The 15,188-nt window shown below is 43.2% G+C and overlaps 1 protein-coding gene across 1 annotated transcript in view; it reads right to left on the bottom strand.

The window, feature by feature from the left end:
- The window catches only part of GRHL3 (grainyhead like transcription factor 3), a 49,109-nt gene extending 44,371 nt beyond the window's left edge, over positions 1 to 4,738 (bottom strand). Inside the window, exon 1 of the mRNA XM_063312560.1 lies at positions 4,633 to 4,738. Coding sequence (XP_063168630.1) covers positions 4,633 to 4,649 — 17 coding nt within the window. The 5' untranslated portion in view covers positions 4,650 to 4,738. The remainder of the gene's footprint in view (positions 1 to 4,632) is intronic.
- Between the last annotated feature and the right edge of the window lie 10,450 nt (positions 4,739 to 15,188).

The raw sequence follows: 15,188 nt of genomic DNA, 5'->3' as shown, positions 1-15,188 counted from the left end.
TTGACAAAAGGAAGGGGGGAATCAGACTGTCGTGCGCTTGGCACATCCCTATGATATGGCAGAAGCTCCATTCAGACAACCACTCAACCATGTCTCTGTCCCAAAGGGAATTCTAGGAAAGAAGAGGACCAGAGCCACCCACCCGACCCGAGAACAATTGCCAGCTGTCACTAAGGAAGCTCTTGACATAATACAAAACGTATTTCCATTTCAAACATCATAAACAGATGATGCAGGACATCTAGCCAGGGTGATGTAGTGCAGTGTTTCTCTATCTCAGCAATTGTAAGATGTGTAGACTTCAACTCCCAGGATTCCCCAGCCACCAATGCTGGCTGGGGAATCCTGGGAGTTGAAGTCCACACATCTTAAGTTGTCAAGGTTGAGAAACACTGGGCATACCTATTTGCACTCTTGAATGAAAGATGAAATCTCAACTGAATAAACAAAGAAGCCTAATTCAGTGTTTCTGCATAGACATGTCCTTGGGCCCCTACTCAGAATTTGATGGATTGATGGACTGGTTGATTGATCAATTGATTGATTACAGGGCAAGTCAGGGTTTTCAGAGGTGCTAAGGTCTGTTAGTTCTCTGTCCCAACTCAGCCTGCAGCAACGTTTAGAGCCACAATCCAAATGTACTGGATTACAGTATCAGAGGGTAGACAGATTCATCCGCAGCATACTTCTGAGATGGGTTGTGTGGGAATGCGATTCCCCAAAGCTCAGACAACCTTGCCAGTGGGATTCAACTGCCTTCCCCTCCCTCCACCTCTCAGCAGCCTTCTGCAGCCAGGCACTCTTCCAAGTACTGTAGCCCCAATGCTTCCAAAGGGTGCCAGCTTGGTGAAGGGGGAAGACAAGGTCTCTCCTCATCTCAGTTGAGGGAAAGCATTCTCTGAAAGATCTTCAATGCCTTATGGACCTGTGTCGTCCCCCAAACCCTTGAACTTTTCAGTTGATCTGCTCAGCCCCTTGCCTCCCCCAGCTTGACCCTAAAGGTAACTGTCACTGATTGCAGATTGTCTCCGCAATCTGTGCCTTCAGGTGGAACCCATCAGCATCTCTGTGGAAGGTCCCCTTGACCAATCCTTTGAAAGGGATGGCCCGCATATGCAAAAGGTCAAAAGAGGCAGTTCTAAGCATCAGGACAGAGACCCCAGAGAAGGGGTATCACAAATTGGGGCTGTTTTATCAGCCTTGGAGTTCAACATCACAATAGGAGGAGGCCAGCATCTATCCCAGTCAACTATCCTTAAAAAGGTCCCGGAGGTGGAGAAATCCAGACCTTTTTTACCCGCTATGTAAACAACCCAATACACATGCATCATTATCAGGAAGGTTTCAAAGGAAAGCCACCGAATGCAGACTCTGAAAAGCAGTGGCGGGGGAGGGAGTAGAACAAAATAGAAAACTTTCTCTTTTCTGAGACTCTGAACTGTTCGGGATGACAGCGACGATGATTTATCTGAAAAATCATTTTTCTCCAGATGTTTTTACCTTTAAAATAGAACAATTGCCCTAGGAAGGACATCATTTTAAAGTCAGAAGTGTCCTCCGTATGGATGAATATGATGGTGGTAGTGGTTGTCATTAGTTTGTGCTCATGCTCACATCTTGCAGCTTGCAGACAACAGAGCCAGGTGGCTGCAAATAGTCCTTACGTCGTAGAGAAGACGAAGTCAGTTCTGCTCTAAAACTGGCCGGAGTTTCCACAGAGAGCACAGAAAGGGCGCTGGTGGGTCTCTGCCCACCCCCAGGCCCAGGTCACGGAGGTGAAGGTGAAGAAGAGTTGAGCGACCTTCGAAGGGCCACAGAGCGGGATCAAGAGGCAACGCCACCTGAAACATCCCGGATCCAACCTGCAGGCTTGGAAATGTCGGAGGCGTCCAAGGGGGGCAGGTGTCAAAAAACTCAAGATGGCGGCTGCAACTGTGTCATCAAAGCTCCACTCCTCATTTACATGCAGCGCCCATACATGTAGATAGTTTTTTTGACTACCCTTGCAGATAAGGAGAAGGGGGGAGGGTAGATAGTTTGTGATACCAACTATCTGTGCAAGCAGAAAATAGTTTCCTTTCAAGGCACCTCTGAAAAGGCCCAGGCTGCACACCCAGATGTGAGGATAGTGGTCATAAATTTCGTTTCCCTGGAATGTATCCAAATATACAGTACATATGCTGAATGCTTGGAGCAACTTGCTACACAGAGATATTTAAGAGTTGTTATTACTGTAGACATCATAGAGCTGAGCTGTTTTCTAGGAAGAGATGTCTGTAATTTACTGCAATTTCACTGATGGAAAAGAGCATAGATCAAGACAAAAAGAGTGTCTCTAAAACAGGCTTGCCAATTTGCTCCTCAGCCCCACCATTGCACCATTAATGGCGGTCTTAACCAAGAAAATTCCACAAATACAGCTGTTCCTGTTATCATCTCTGTGCAATGAAAACTGTTACTTGCTTAAAACAGGTTGCAATTGTAGACACGGACAAAGACTAATAGAAAAGTTAACCTTAAACCTGGATGTATAGAACTCACATGTACCGGTTGTCTTCCAGCAAATGAATAAGCTAATTCAAGGATGGATTGGTGGTTGGATGGATCTCTATCTATCTATCTATCTATCTATCTATCTATCTATCTATCTATCTATCTATCTATCTGAAGTCACTTTTACAGTTGAGACCTGAAAATCAGAACTAACTATTTTCCAGGTTAAAGGCTACCTTTGCACGTGGCAGAAAACTTTGGTTTACTGAATAAGCCAATATTGGCTGGGTTCACACATTGCACTAAGCTAGGGTTTAAACAGATGGGATCTTCAAAACTAAATCAGCCAAAGGTATGGCTTAGCTCAGGTGAATCCAGCCAGTTGCTCCATTTTTTCTCAATCATTCCACAACTTAATCTCATAGTGACCACTGTATTCTCTGCAAATACAGCATTGCACAATTTGAACCCAGAATCCAGCCACAATCTACCTCAAGCAACTTTTTTTCTTCAAAGAACTAACCCTATTTTATGTGTTGCTGAAAACTGCCCCAAATTACTGCCCACAGTGCCTTCATCAACAAAGATTTAGCTTGGTGGGACATCCACTGATCTTTTAAGATTTATAACCTTCTGCATTAGAATACACAATGGGATAGTCTTGAATAAGATGCAACTGTCAGCACTCCTCTAAAAGCTGCCCCCAAATTGAATTTTTTAATCCAACAGTGGCATTTATTGAAGGTGTGAAGAGTCATCAATTAACTGCATTGGATGTATTGATTATGTACTGCATAGGGGCACATAACATTAAATCAAAGTTAGTTTTATCCAGGCTCCTTCACCTTGAGATGACAATGAGATGAGATGACGGTGAGATTGCTTGATGAGAACTTCAAGCAATCCTCAGCTGATTGCTCCAAAATTCTATTCTGTTCAAAGCCATTTAAACACCTGTTTTCCATAACCCAATTCTGTTGAGGAAGTATATGGGGATGAATCACAAGTGAACCAACTTCAAAGCTGTCAGGATGTCTCCCTTTGAGTTTAGATTATGTTATTATCTGAGTCAACAGAAGTGGAGTGTCAGCCCTCACTCCTGGAAGTCTGCCAGCAGAAGATTGCATATGCATCTGATCAGGCAAGGCTCAGCTACAAACATTTGTGCCTCAATGAAAGCGTGAGCTGTACATTTCCACAACTCCCTTCCCTGCAACACCATCAGGCTGTATCCCTATGTTTGCTTATGTAGAAGAAGTACATGCCACTACACTCCATGGGATTTATTTGTTGGTCTAGGCAAAAAGATTTCTAGCATCTTAGCTAATCTGTTAATAACCTAGCATGCCATTTATTTTATTAAAAAAAAACATCCTTTAGCTATACACATTGCTCATTATAATCCAGAAATCGCTTGTTGTAGAATAAGTCTAGGAAGCAGGGTTGTTTTTTTTTACATTACAGTGGCTACAGTTGAAGTTTTGGGCTCCCCATATTTGTGTGTTCAACCTAATGGATAGACAAATGCCTGTTTTGATAGGCTTTCTGAAAAAGTGTATTTCCCAACAACCTCATCCATGCACCAGCAGAAATTCAGAAGCACCTCTCTGTATCCTGGGACCAGTCTTGAATTCCATCCCAGATGAGAGGGTGTGAGGAAACAGCAATAAATCCAGGATCATATCCACAAACAAACTCCAGAGGAAATAACCATCAGCTTAGCTGTACAGGAAAGAGACAACACCTCCCTTGGGCTGCTGCTTCTTCACACATTAAGAGACAAAACTTGCCCCTTTCAAACTCAGTTGGCATTTGCAGGGAGGAGAGGGAATATCACAAACTTCATTTGCACCCCTGGGCAAGTTGCTCAAATATTTAGCTTCCCGCGCCCCACTACGGAAAATACTGCGAGTGCTTCTGAAACCAAACTCAACAACCCGCTCCCCGTTCGTTAGAGCAGCCCATATTTCAAGGGAGATATCAAAGGGGGCTTGGAATTTAAAGTTTCTTCCTTTCTAATCTTTGCTCGTTGCTGTTTATGAAAACGGGCCGCTGGAAAACACACGGAGGCGGCTTCGAAGCCCGTCTCTCCCGAAACGCTGCGAGCAGCGCAGAAGGGAAGAAAATCCGGCCACTTACTCAACGTCATTAGACATGGTCCGCCCAAGTTCTCCAGGGTCGCGTTAGCCAAAAGACGGTCAGTTTCCTCTCCCCTCGCGTAAGCTCTCCTAGCACCGTCCGAACAGAGTCATCAGCTGTAAAGTGAAGACTTTGTTTCAAGTTAGAGGTTTATGTTGCGCAGGTATTCTGCTGACAGGTAGGTTCTGACAGATCCTTGCGCCTGATTGGCTGGGAGAGACAGGTGCCAGGAGACAGGTACACCTCAGCAGGTGTAGCAGTTAACTCTTTGCCAGCCAGGCAGAGAGAAAGACCTGCCGTTTCTGAACAAGGGCGGGGCGGGGGGGGGTAGAGGGGAAGAGAATCGGAAGAGCTGGGGGGGGGGGGAGAGAGAAATGGGGTGGGGAAGCGGGTCTTCTCCTAGAAAAGTTTGTTAGCGCTCATCAGTAGGAGGAATGGTGTTAAGGCAGTGGAAGAAGGCAGTTTTTCAGGACATCTGCCGTTCTTCGAGGATGCAGGAGAGTGGTCATCCTGTCCGCAGCCAGCAAGATTCCTGGCCCAGGCTGGGCATGGTGTGATATCTGCCAAGGAGGGGGGGGGAAAGGGGGGGGTGTTGAAGGAAGAGTAAAGGTGATACAAAAGGAGGTGATGCATTGGGGGTTTGGGGGCATTAGGCAGAAGAGGGGATTTTAGAAGGGGAAGTTTTTTTTGTTTTTTGTTTGTTTTTAATCCTTGGACTCCAAGGCTTGGCAAAATTGCACCAGCGAAATTTCACTTTCAAATGGTTTATTTACAGCCCTATGGCCGGATACAGTAAACTATCCAATATATATACATCTGTACATAAATTACAGAAAAACAAATGAGGATAACAGGTTCAAAAGATAAATAAGAACATGTATGGTAAAATAATAAAAATAAAGTAATAAAATAGGATATGGTATAGTATTCTAATGAGTGATGCATAGATAAGTATCCACACTTCGTTAATAGTGTGTCGTATTGTACAAATGCTGGCACAAAACTGGGCAATCTGGGATGTGATTTTGAAATTCCTTTTTTGTCCCAGACACCCACATTTACATACACTACCTTATTCCTGGTATTGCACCTGGTCCATAAGGGCTGGTGTAAGAATATGGGAAGATGTCTTATTTTGGGTGAGGAAACTGGTCCCTGTAACTCACTGCAGCAGCACCACTGGGATTTTTCCTAGCCTGCAGGGGATTGTCCGGATGAATCTGAGACTTTCAGTAAGTAAAGGAGGAACTCTTCAGGATGGGCATCATGGTGCTCAGGGGCACCAATAGCCTGTCAGATGTGTCCCTCTTTGGTCCCCCCCCCTCATTTTTAAAAAGGTTGTTTGAATTACAAACAACTAAGCAGGAAGTTGCTGCACTGCAAAATGAAGTCCCAGCATCTAGCATTATATTTATTTGCAGCCATGCCTTTCGACTTGGATGCCACAATAGACATGATTTATTTATTTTATTTATTTTTCAAATTTATATAGCTGCCCATCTCACAAACAAGTGACTCTGGGCAATGTACAAAGAGCTAAAAACAATCAATAAATACATTTTAAAAATATTAAAAGCCATCTAAAACAAAGAATAAAAGACGAAGGGGGGTTAAAAATTTTTATTTATTTTTCAAATTTATACAGCCTCCTAGGCAGCGGCTTTGCCTTCTCACTCTGAGGGCTTTGTGGCAGGCCATGCCCACCCTAGCAGCTCTTTTGTGAAAGTTTCCCATTTTGTGAGTGTGCTTACCACACGCTTTTAAAATTCCAGATGTGCTGGTGGCCCCCCCAGCGTTGTCTAATCATGTGGTCCCACTAAACTCACGGCACTGGAGAATATGAAATGATAGCTAAACTCACATGGATGCCAGGTGTGCCAAAACATACACGTGCAATGATGCACACACAGTGGCTATCATGGACTCAGTGAAGAAGCGATGCCAGGAGTGTGCGATGCGTCATATCTGTGTTCTTGTAATCCGTCCACTGTGGTATTTACATTCTGTAATCTTCAGTTTCAGAATCGAGATTGGGGAAGCATTTACTGTACAAGGATATTCTTGTGCATTTGTCCTGACACACCCAATGGGAGTGACCTTGCTGCGTTCTTCTGTGTGTTTGTGTGTGGGGGGGACTTTAAGGAAACTTAATAGTTTGGAACGGCTGAATGTCTCAAGAGCCATCTGTCCCTCAAGCCTGCCCTTTGCTTAGAATCGACCTCTGATGCCCTACTGTGAATATTCTCATTTTCAGAGATAAGGGAGATAGTAGCCACAGGGGGGGGGGGCTTTTCTGTGATGGCACCCCAACAGTAGAATAATTCTTTGATTCCAACTCACCAATCTTTTACGTGGCAAGTCACAACGCTTGTATTTTCTCAGGCAGTTTCCATATAACCCCACATCATTCCCACTTACAGCTACACAGTTATGGGGGGGGGGGTTGCCATTGTGTTGCAAAATTGTATTATTATGTATTTTATTGTTTTATTCTGCTTCTGAAAATGACCATGGAAATGAGTTAAGTTTAGATTCACAGCCTCGTTTCAGGAACTTAATCAAAATTCTGCAGCCAATTAAGTTTACATTTCCAATTTTGGGAAAGGGAAAGAGAACACGGCTGGTTCAAAGAAAAAGCTGAAGTTGGAGAATCTTTTTGTGGCTGAAAAGGGTGAGTACCATAGTAAGGCCGTGAGAGGCAACCGTGGAGGCAAACTATGAGTGAAATAACATATTCCCATTAATCTTCCCTAGGAACTGCTATTCAGAAACCAATTAGAGGTAATAGAGAATTACAGTGACTAGTTGCCACTGATAGTCTTCTCCTCTAGGACAGTATCTCTCAGCCTCTCAATTCTGGGACTTAAAGTGGCCAAGGTTGAGGAACACTGCCCAAGGAATTTCTTTAATCCCTCTGTGAAGCTGGCTATTTGCTTTGATGGTGGCCATTGTTACTTCCTGCAGGAGTGAATTCCAGGGTTTCACAGAGCTAAGTTGAAATGAGTTCCCCAGCACTGATGTGAATGTAGCTGATCTCAAAAAAAGTGACGTACCTGGGTGGTACTAGTATGGGAAGCCACCAGGAAGTTGTAAGGCAATGGGGTCAGTTTGGAAGGCAGGAAACATCTTGGAAGAAGGCAGCGGCAAATTGCTTCCATGTTATTGTCAAGAAAATGACAATGAGGTATCCATGAAGCCACCAGGAGTCCAGGCAGCTTGAAGGACACCTAACCTTTTCCTTCCATTAGCCTACATCTCCAAACATTATATCCCTACTATTATGAGAAAAGAGGGAAGAAAAACTTTCTCTTTGTCTACTTCCACTCTGTAGCATGTCCCTTCTTACACACCCATTTTTCCTCAATGAAATAGCTCCAGATTTTATCAATTTTCCTCATAGGGGACCTGCTCCAGCCCTTTGATAATTTTGTTTCCTCTTTTCTACAGTATCTCTTTGGAGATAATGCTTTCTACCCTGGGGATGGGCAACTGGCAGCCACAGGGCCACAGGAGATCGTCAAGCCTCTTTTTGCAGCCCTCAGAGCCCCCTCTAACCCTGCCTGCTGGAAGGTGAGGGAGAAAACCAGGAGCTAGGGACACCATAAGGACAGTTTTTAAACCAAGGAAAATCTACCCTCCCCAAACTGAGCCCATCCACTCTGTATGCTGCCCCTGCCAAATTGCTATGGTTGTGGCCACTGGGCCTCCAAAAGTTTTCCTACTCCTCAACCAGGTACTTATTAAAACTACAGGACAAGAGATCCTGTTTTGGAAAATGCCTGTCATTCCTCTCTTTCTCCCACAGCAAAAGTAGAATGACCAGATCTCAGCTGCTAAAATCCAGATGCTCAACCAGGTTTCTAAATTCACCCATTTTCTTGGTTTGCCCAATTTCTTGAACCAGACATTCAACAAAGATTAAAATCTAGATGACCTAGTAGATTGCAGCATGGTTAAGTTTTCCATTCCTTTGCTTCTTCTGGTGGCCTTCCAAATTATTGCAGCCCAAATCTGGTAATATTAACAACTGCCTTTTTCAAAATGCTGTCAACTGGTTTATATACATGAACTTGCCTTCCCCAACCCATTGGGACTACAATTCCCATGTCCTACCATTTGGGGAATTGCAGCCCCCCACCCCACATCTGGAGGGGGCCAGGTTAGGAAGTAGACACTAAAAGTGACGTTCTTCTTTCTCTAGCTCTTATATTATTATTTTCACATGGATCATTGACTGGCATGAAGGCGCAGTCATTAAAGCTTCATTGAATGACGTTGACAAAATAATTTGTTGTCTCTAGAGTCCATGAAGGTTTGTTGCTTGGGGGTGGAGGGCTTCCCAAGGCTGTAGCTGTGTTGTCGCAAGCCATCCCAGCTGTTCAGAAATAAGATTTATGCAACAAAAACAAAACTCATTGACTATTCAAGCACTTCCCATCCTCCTGGAGAGTTTCTGTCACCTACACGTTGCAACAAGAGTGAGCAAAAAGTGATGGGCTTGGTGTGTGACTCACTTCAGTGGGTTAAAGAAGGCAGCAGAGGATTCCAAGCAGCATGTCAGAACAAGCTGGTGAAAAAGGAAGGCCCAAATATAGAGAGAGAAGAAAAAAAAGGTTCACCTCTCCCTTTCTCTCTTTTTCTAGTCTACCCCTGGGAGTCAATCTTTAAGAAGCAAGGAGAAACCTTCAGCTGAAGCCAAATTCTGGAAATAATATTTCCCTCAGATGCCATGATATGTTTATTCCTACAAAAATGAGAATAGCACAAGCAACAGTATCCCCTGTGGCATTTTATGGAAGCAAAAGTTGGGCTTTGAAGAAGCAGGATGGGAAGAATATTGACACTTTTGAACTTTGGTGTTGGAGAAGACTCCTGAGAATACCATGGAGAGCCCAGAAAACAAACCACTGGATCATGAAAGAAATAAACCCAAAGTTCTCTCTTGAGCCCCAAATAATCAGATTCAAATTATCCTACTTTGGACATATTATATGAGGGCCTAGCTCTCTGGAGAAGGCTGTAATGCTGGGAAAGGTGGAAGAAAAGAGAAGAAGAGGACAACCAGCAGCAAGGTGGAGGGACTCAGTTACAGCAGCAATGAGTGCATCGTTGGAAGAGCTGAAGGATCAGGTTAGGGACAGATTGTCATGCAAAAGGTCTATCCGTGCAGTCTCCTTGATGGTACATCTATCTATCTTGGACACATCATGCAAAGACCCAGCTCTTTGGAGAAGTCTTTAAAGCTGGGAAAGGTGGAAGGAATGAGAAGAAGAAGACAACTAGCAGCAAGGGAGGTGGACTAAGTTACAGTGGCAATGGGTGTACTGTTGAAAGACCAAGTTAGGGACAGATCGTCATGGAGAAATATATCTAGGTGGCCGCTAAGAGTTGATACCAGCTTGATGACACGTAATCAATCAAGTTGGATGAGACTCTAAACGAAGGATAGACTTCTGTGAATAGGCTGAAGGTATTCTCAGAAACCGGAGGCACACATCTACCATTATGGGTGTGGCCAGTACTAAAATACCCATTTACCATCAGAACAATTGATGAGGTTACTCTCTACCACCCCTCTAGTCCAAAGGTATTCCCTGCCACACCACAGCAGGAGTGACACACTTCCAAACAAAGCAGTGGACTGCTGCCACTTAACCATGATTTTTTTCTAAAAACACCAATGTGGGGCCTGGATGCATTCCTGGAAATCTAAAATATGTCAGAGACGTGTGGTGTGCTGAACTTTGAGTTAGCTTAAATTAAATTAAATTAAAGAAACATAGCCTTGGATCATAAAAGGTATTGAGGGGGGCATTCTTGGCCAAATTAGGCCCCCAAGTTCCTCACCACCTATCCTAATCAGAAACTTAAGAAAGCAAGAGAGGTAGGGGGAAATGTTCCATCAGGGAAGTATTTAATGGACCTCTTACTATTCATTCATTCATTCATTCAATTTATATGGCCACCCATCTCAAATGTATGACTCTGGGCAGCTAATAGAGAACAAAAACAAGATAAGAACATCAAAGAACAATAAATAACAAATATAGGAGCCGAGATATAACCAACAACACAGTCAACATAACCAAGATATGGGCTCAACACTAACCTTGCTGTCTGTCAGAGGGGCCCTGAACTGCACTACATTTTGCAGCGCAGAGATCCAGCTTTGTCACCTCCATGAGAAAAAGGCCAACAGAACCAATAATTTAAGAGTGCAGCAAGAAACTTGACTTTAGCACATTTCCTTGGATAATATGGTTTGCCTCTCATAAACTGTACTAGCTGCACCAAATCGAATGGGGATTGTCCTGCACAAGTTGTAATGATGATCTGAATGTGTATCCTTTACTGAATTTGAACTCATGCCTGTTCATATGGCAAAGCAGCCTCTATCTTAACTGGCTCTCCCAGGCCAAATGCAGACATTATTGGTCACTTAGGGAACTAAAAACAACAATACTCACATCCCAAACCAAAATCCATCCATCCATCCACCCATCCACCCATCCTGGCCCATGTGTCTCCACCTACCAGAGTTTGACTCATGGGCAAGGTTCCCCAGCGGGGACTCAAGATCCACAAGATGGCGGCTGTGCTGTTGTGATCAAGGCCCCCCCTTCCGTTTCTGTATGTGCTCCACAGAGGTATGGAAATGTGGGGGGATTACCGAAAGGAGAAGGAAGAAAAGAAAGGCAAACATGTTTCCTTAGAGGCCTAGGAACAAGGCAGAGCAGCCATAGGCAGGAATGCAATCCAACCTAGTGGGAAAGCTGAACCAAGGCACTGCTGCGCAGGAGTGGGATGCTGAATAGCTCAAGCAAGGGCAGGTTGCACAGCTCCTGTTCCCCAGCTCTTGCCTTTCCTTTTACAAGGGATGTGTTACGTTCCTTCCTTCCTTTTGCCCATTCTGGGAAGGAACCATTTCTCCAGGAGAGTAGGGTTAGTCCTGTGAGAACAGTCAAGAGACCTACAGCTCCTGAAAAGGTGATTTATAAAGAATCAGGCTGAATGGTAAGACAGTTTCCCTGTGTTGGGGGTCCCCTTTTGGATCATGGAAGATATGATTGAGGCAATCAAGTCCAACTGCCTGCTCAGTGAGGGAGTCTGAGCTCAAGCATCCTCAGCAGATTTTCAAATAGTCCCCCACTTGAAGGCATCCCCAAAAAGGAGAGGCCGCCCCTTTCTGAGCAATTGGGTCTTCTGTCAAACTGCCTGAACCATTATGACATTTTTCCTAATATTTAAGCCGGTCTCTGCCTTCCTGTATCTTAAATCCATTATTCCCTGTCCTGTATTCTGGGCTGACAGTCTAGACCTTCTTCAATGTGACTGTCTTCAGGTTATTGAAAAGTGTGACCGTTTCTCTCCTCAAGGCTATAACAGAGACCCCCATAGAAGGGGGGAGAGGTAAAATGACGTTGTACCCATCAACAAAAGGGGCAGAGTTTTTCATCATTGTTTTGATGAAATTATTGTCTTCTGCAGACACCTCTGCTTCAATCTCTCTTCATAGGACTTAGTTTGCAAGCCCTGATCATCCCCTTCTCCTTCTGTAACTTCTTGCAGTTGGTCAGGATCTCTTTTAAAGTCTGGTGCCCAGGCCTAGTTCATCGCATTTAAGGGGTCTGACCAGCACAAGGCATAATGGAACTGTTGCATAATTTTGAAGCAGGGCATATAAAGGCCACTGAAACTACGATGAAATTTCATATCTTCCCATGTTCTGAAAGTGTTTTTCCTCCTGAGAAATCTCCTATTTAGTAAGTTTATTGTTGTAACCACAGGCTGTAAGATGTATTGTAGTGTACCATAAAATACAATAAAATAACAGTAAAATAGTAAGATTGTAAAATAAAGTAATAAAAAGAGTATGCAAAAAAAATTACAGAAAGACAAAGCCAAAATGACATTTAAGAACTTAAGTATTTCTCTCTAAGTTTAAATGACAGCAGAGCAAAACTGTCAACTTGGTTGCTGACTGTTGGAAACACATCTGCAAAACTCCTTATGGACTTTTTGCATAAAAATGAAGAAAAATGAACTTGTGATGTATGGTTTTGATGATTAGACAGGATAGATTATGGAAAGAAGAGAGTCATGATGTACAGTAATTTTAGAGAGAGAGGTTAAAATATAATTGTACTTAAAACTGCTGTGAAGTACTGTATATCGGAAGCTACTTCACAGCAGTAATTTATATCTTTCACAGAAGAAATTTATATCTTTTTTCATATCTTTCCTTTTTTTCTACTTTCTTCTACTTTTTTTCCTTATTGCACTTCTAGCTTTCTGTTCTTTCTCTCTTTCTTTTTCGTTTGTTCTAATTTAGTTTGTATTAGCTTTCCAAATCTCTTACAAAAAGACACACTGAAGCCAAGCCAGCCAGGCTAAATCTTGCAGATGAAACAAAAACCAAGGGACCTTGGTTGGCAAGTAATTTCTTAAGAGCCGATTCTGCCCACTTACTTGTTCATTTGCAAGTCAAAACGTGGCCTGGCCTTTCAGGAACAAAGATTTTAACTGAATTCTTTCTTCTCAGATGTTGACTCTGGTGCTAGCTGGGGATTCTGGCGTTCATACCCGCATATCAAAGAACCATAAAAGCTGGAACAGACCTTCATATATGGCGACTGTCTATCTCTGAATGATAAAAGGTCATGATGGAAGTCAGAAACAGGGGAGACCCTGTCCTTCATACCTTGTTCATGAGAAGGATCTGACTGCCTGGTCTGCTATAGTAAAGGTATTCCTGTGTCTTTCTGTATTTGAGACAGAACCTACATATCAGGTCATCTGAATTATTGGTGGCAGGAGAAGTTACATCTGTCAAATGCCTCTTACTTATAGTACAGGTGCTAAAAACACTGCACTTTGGTAGAGAAAAGATCAGAGTAACGTTGAGTTAAACATCCTTCTTGCAATTATTATTAGCCAAAAGAACAAAGAGGCTGGGTTTGCATATTATTATTTTTTAACTGTGGTTTGTTGAAGACACTACAGTGGCTGAATATGTTTAATGTGAGGTATGAAAACTATAATTTGTAAATGACTACAACTGGGTTCAGACATCACAGCAAGTCAAAACAATCAAGCCACAGTATGGCTCAGGGCAAAGTGGCAATCCAGCTTTAAAGCCCCTGTGTGTTGCGTCTGCCTTGACAGACTTGCATGGCCATCTTCTGGTTATTACCAGCCAGCTAAACAGTCCCTAACATACATATACAACTGTGACACAACTGGTACGTTACTTCCAGTAGAAGTCACCAGAAGGCCCATAACCTGCCCCTTAAAACATGAATATCTTCTTCCCATAAGGAAGTTGGTATTTTAAACTATTAATTTGTCTCTTTATAATGTAAAAAGAAACAGTTCTCCACCTTCTGGGCCACATTTTGAGGAAGAGCTGAAGTGAAAAAGACAAAGGAAGGGAGAAATTCTTCACTCCCCTTTCACTCCCCTGCTAAATTTTTATTTATTTTAAAATATAAATAGACCTTATATTTATAAATAAATATAAATACAGTGTACCTTGGAACAAAAGCCCTTTATGATAGTCTAAAAGTGAAAGCAAAGCAGGCAGTTAAAATGCATTGCAGCAGAGCAAAACTGGGACGATACAGGAAATATCAAAGACGTGGGAGCAGCATGGCCTGCATTCTGTCAAAATCTGAACGTGGCAGAGCCCTTATTGCAGAGTATCTCAAACTGTGACCCGGTTCAGAATCCACTGGCACTGCTCCTTTGTATATGATAACGCAGGTGCAGTAAAGCAATTGTGACAACACTGTGGTAACTCCAGAGAGGAATAGTGGGAAGGGTGACGGGTGATTGATCGGTGGAGGAGAACAAGAACTAATAACTTTAATCAACCAGTGGCCTAATGAGGTGCAGCTATACATGCAAGGGATGGGGCTGAACTTGCCAATTGGCAACTTTAACTTCCAGAGCGGATACGGGCTGGTGGACCTGTGCATGGAAATCCTTTAAATCTGGAGACTGCAAGCTGAACATTTCGGCCATCTATCACTTCAGAATTCCAGAACAGAGCCAATAATTGCATCAAGCTGTAATTTTTATGCCAGTGACAGGGAAATTAATTAAATACACATGGAATAATCAGATGCACTGAATTTCATTCCCTTAAAAACATTTAAGTATGAGTTCAAGGAAACCTATTTCAGATTGGTCTACATTGAACACTGCCCTGGTTTAAGAATTGCACAGGGAACTGAACAGGAGTAACGGCTCCTTTGCAAAGCATGGGGCTTAGACAGAATGGAAGAGAAGTGAGCTGCAATTTTCGTTCCTGGAATTAACGCTCAAGTAATCCCGGGAGAAGTATAACAGGCACCCCGTTCCAGGAGAGAAGGGGATGGCTGCTGTGTTGTGAGAGACAGAACAACCACAGGGTTTGTATTTATGGCTTGTATTTCATTTCCTTGCGTCTTTCATGTGGCGGCAAGGGCCTTGAGACTCTGTCCAGCGTTTGCAAGGAAACCAAACCATCACAAACATTTCAAAGAGCAATAAAACAGCAGGAAGAAGAGAAGTCA

Source organism: Candoia aspera, chromosome 10, assembly GCF_035149785.1.
Source record: "Candoia aspera isolate rCanAsp1 chromosome 10, rCanAsp1.hap2, whole genome shotgun sequence".
NCBI lineage: Eukaryota > Metazoa > Chordata > Lepidosauria > Squamata > Boidae > Candoia > Candoia aspera.
Note: the sequence above shows the minus strand (reverse complement) of the source record. Positions and strands in the feature narration are given on the sequence as shown.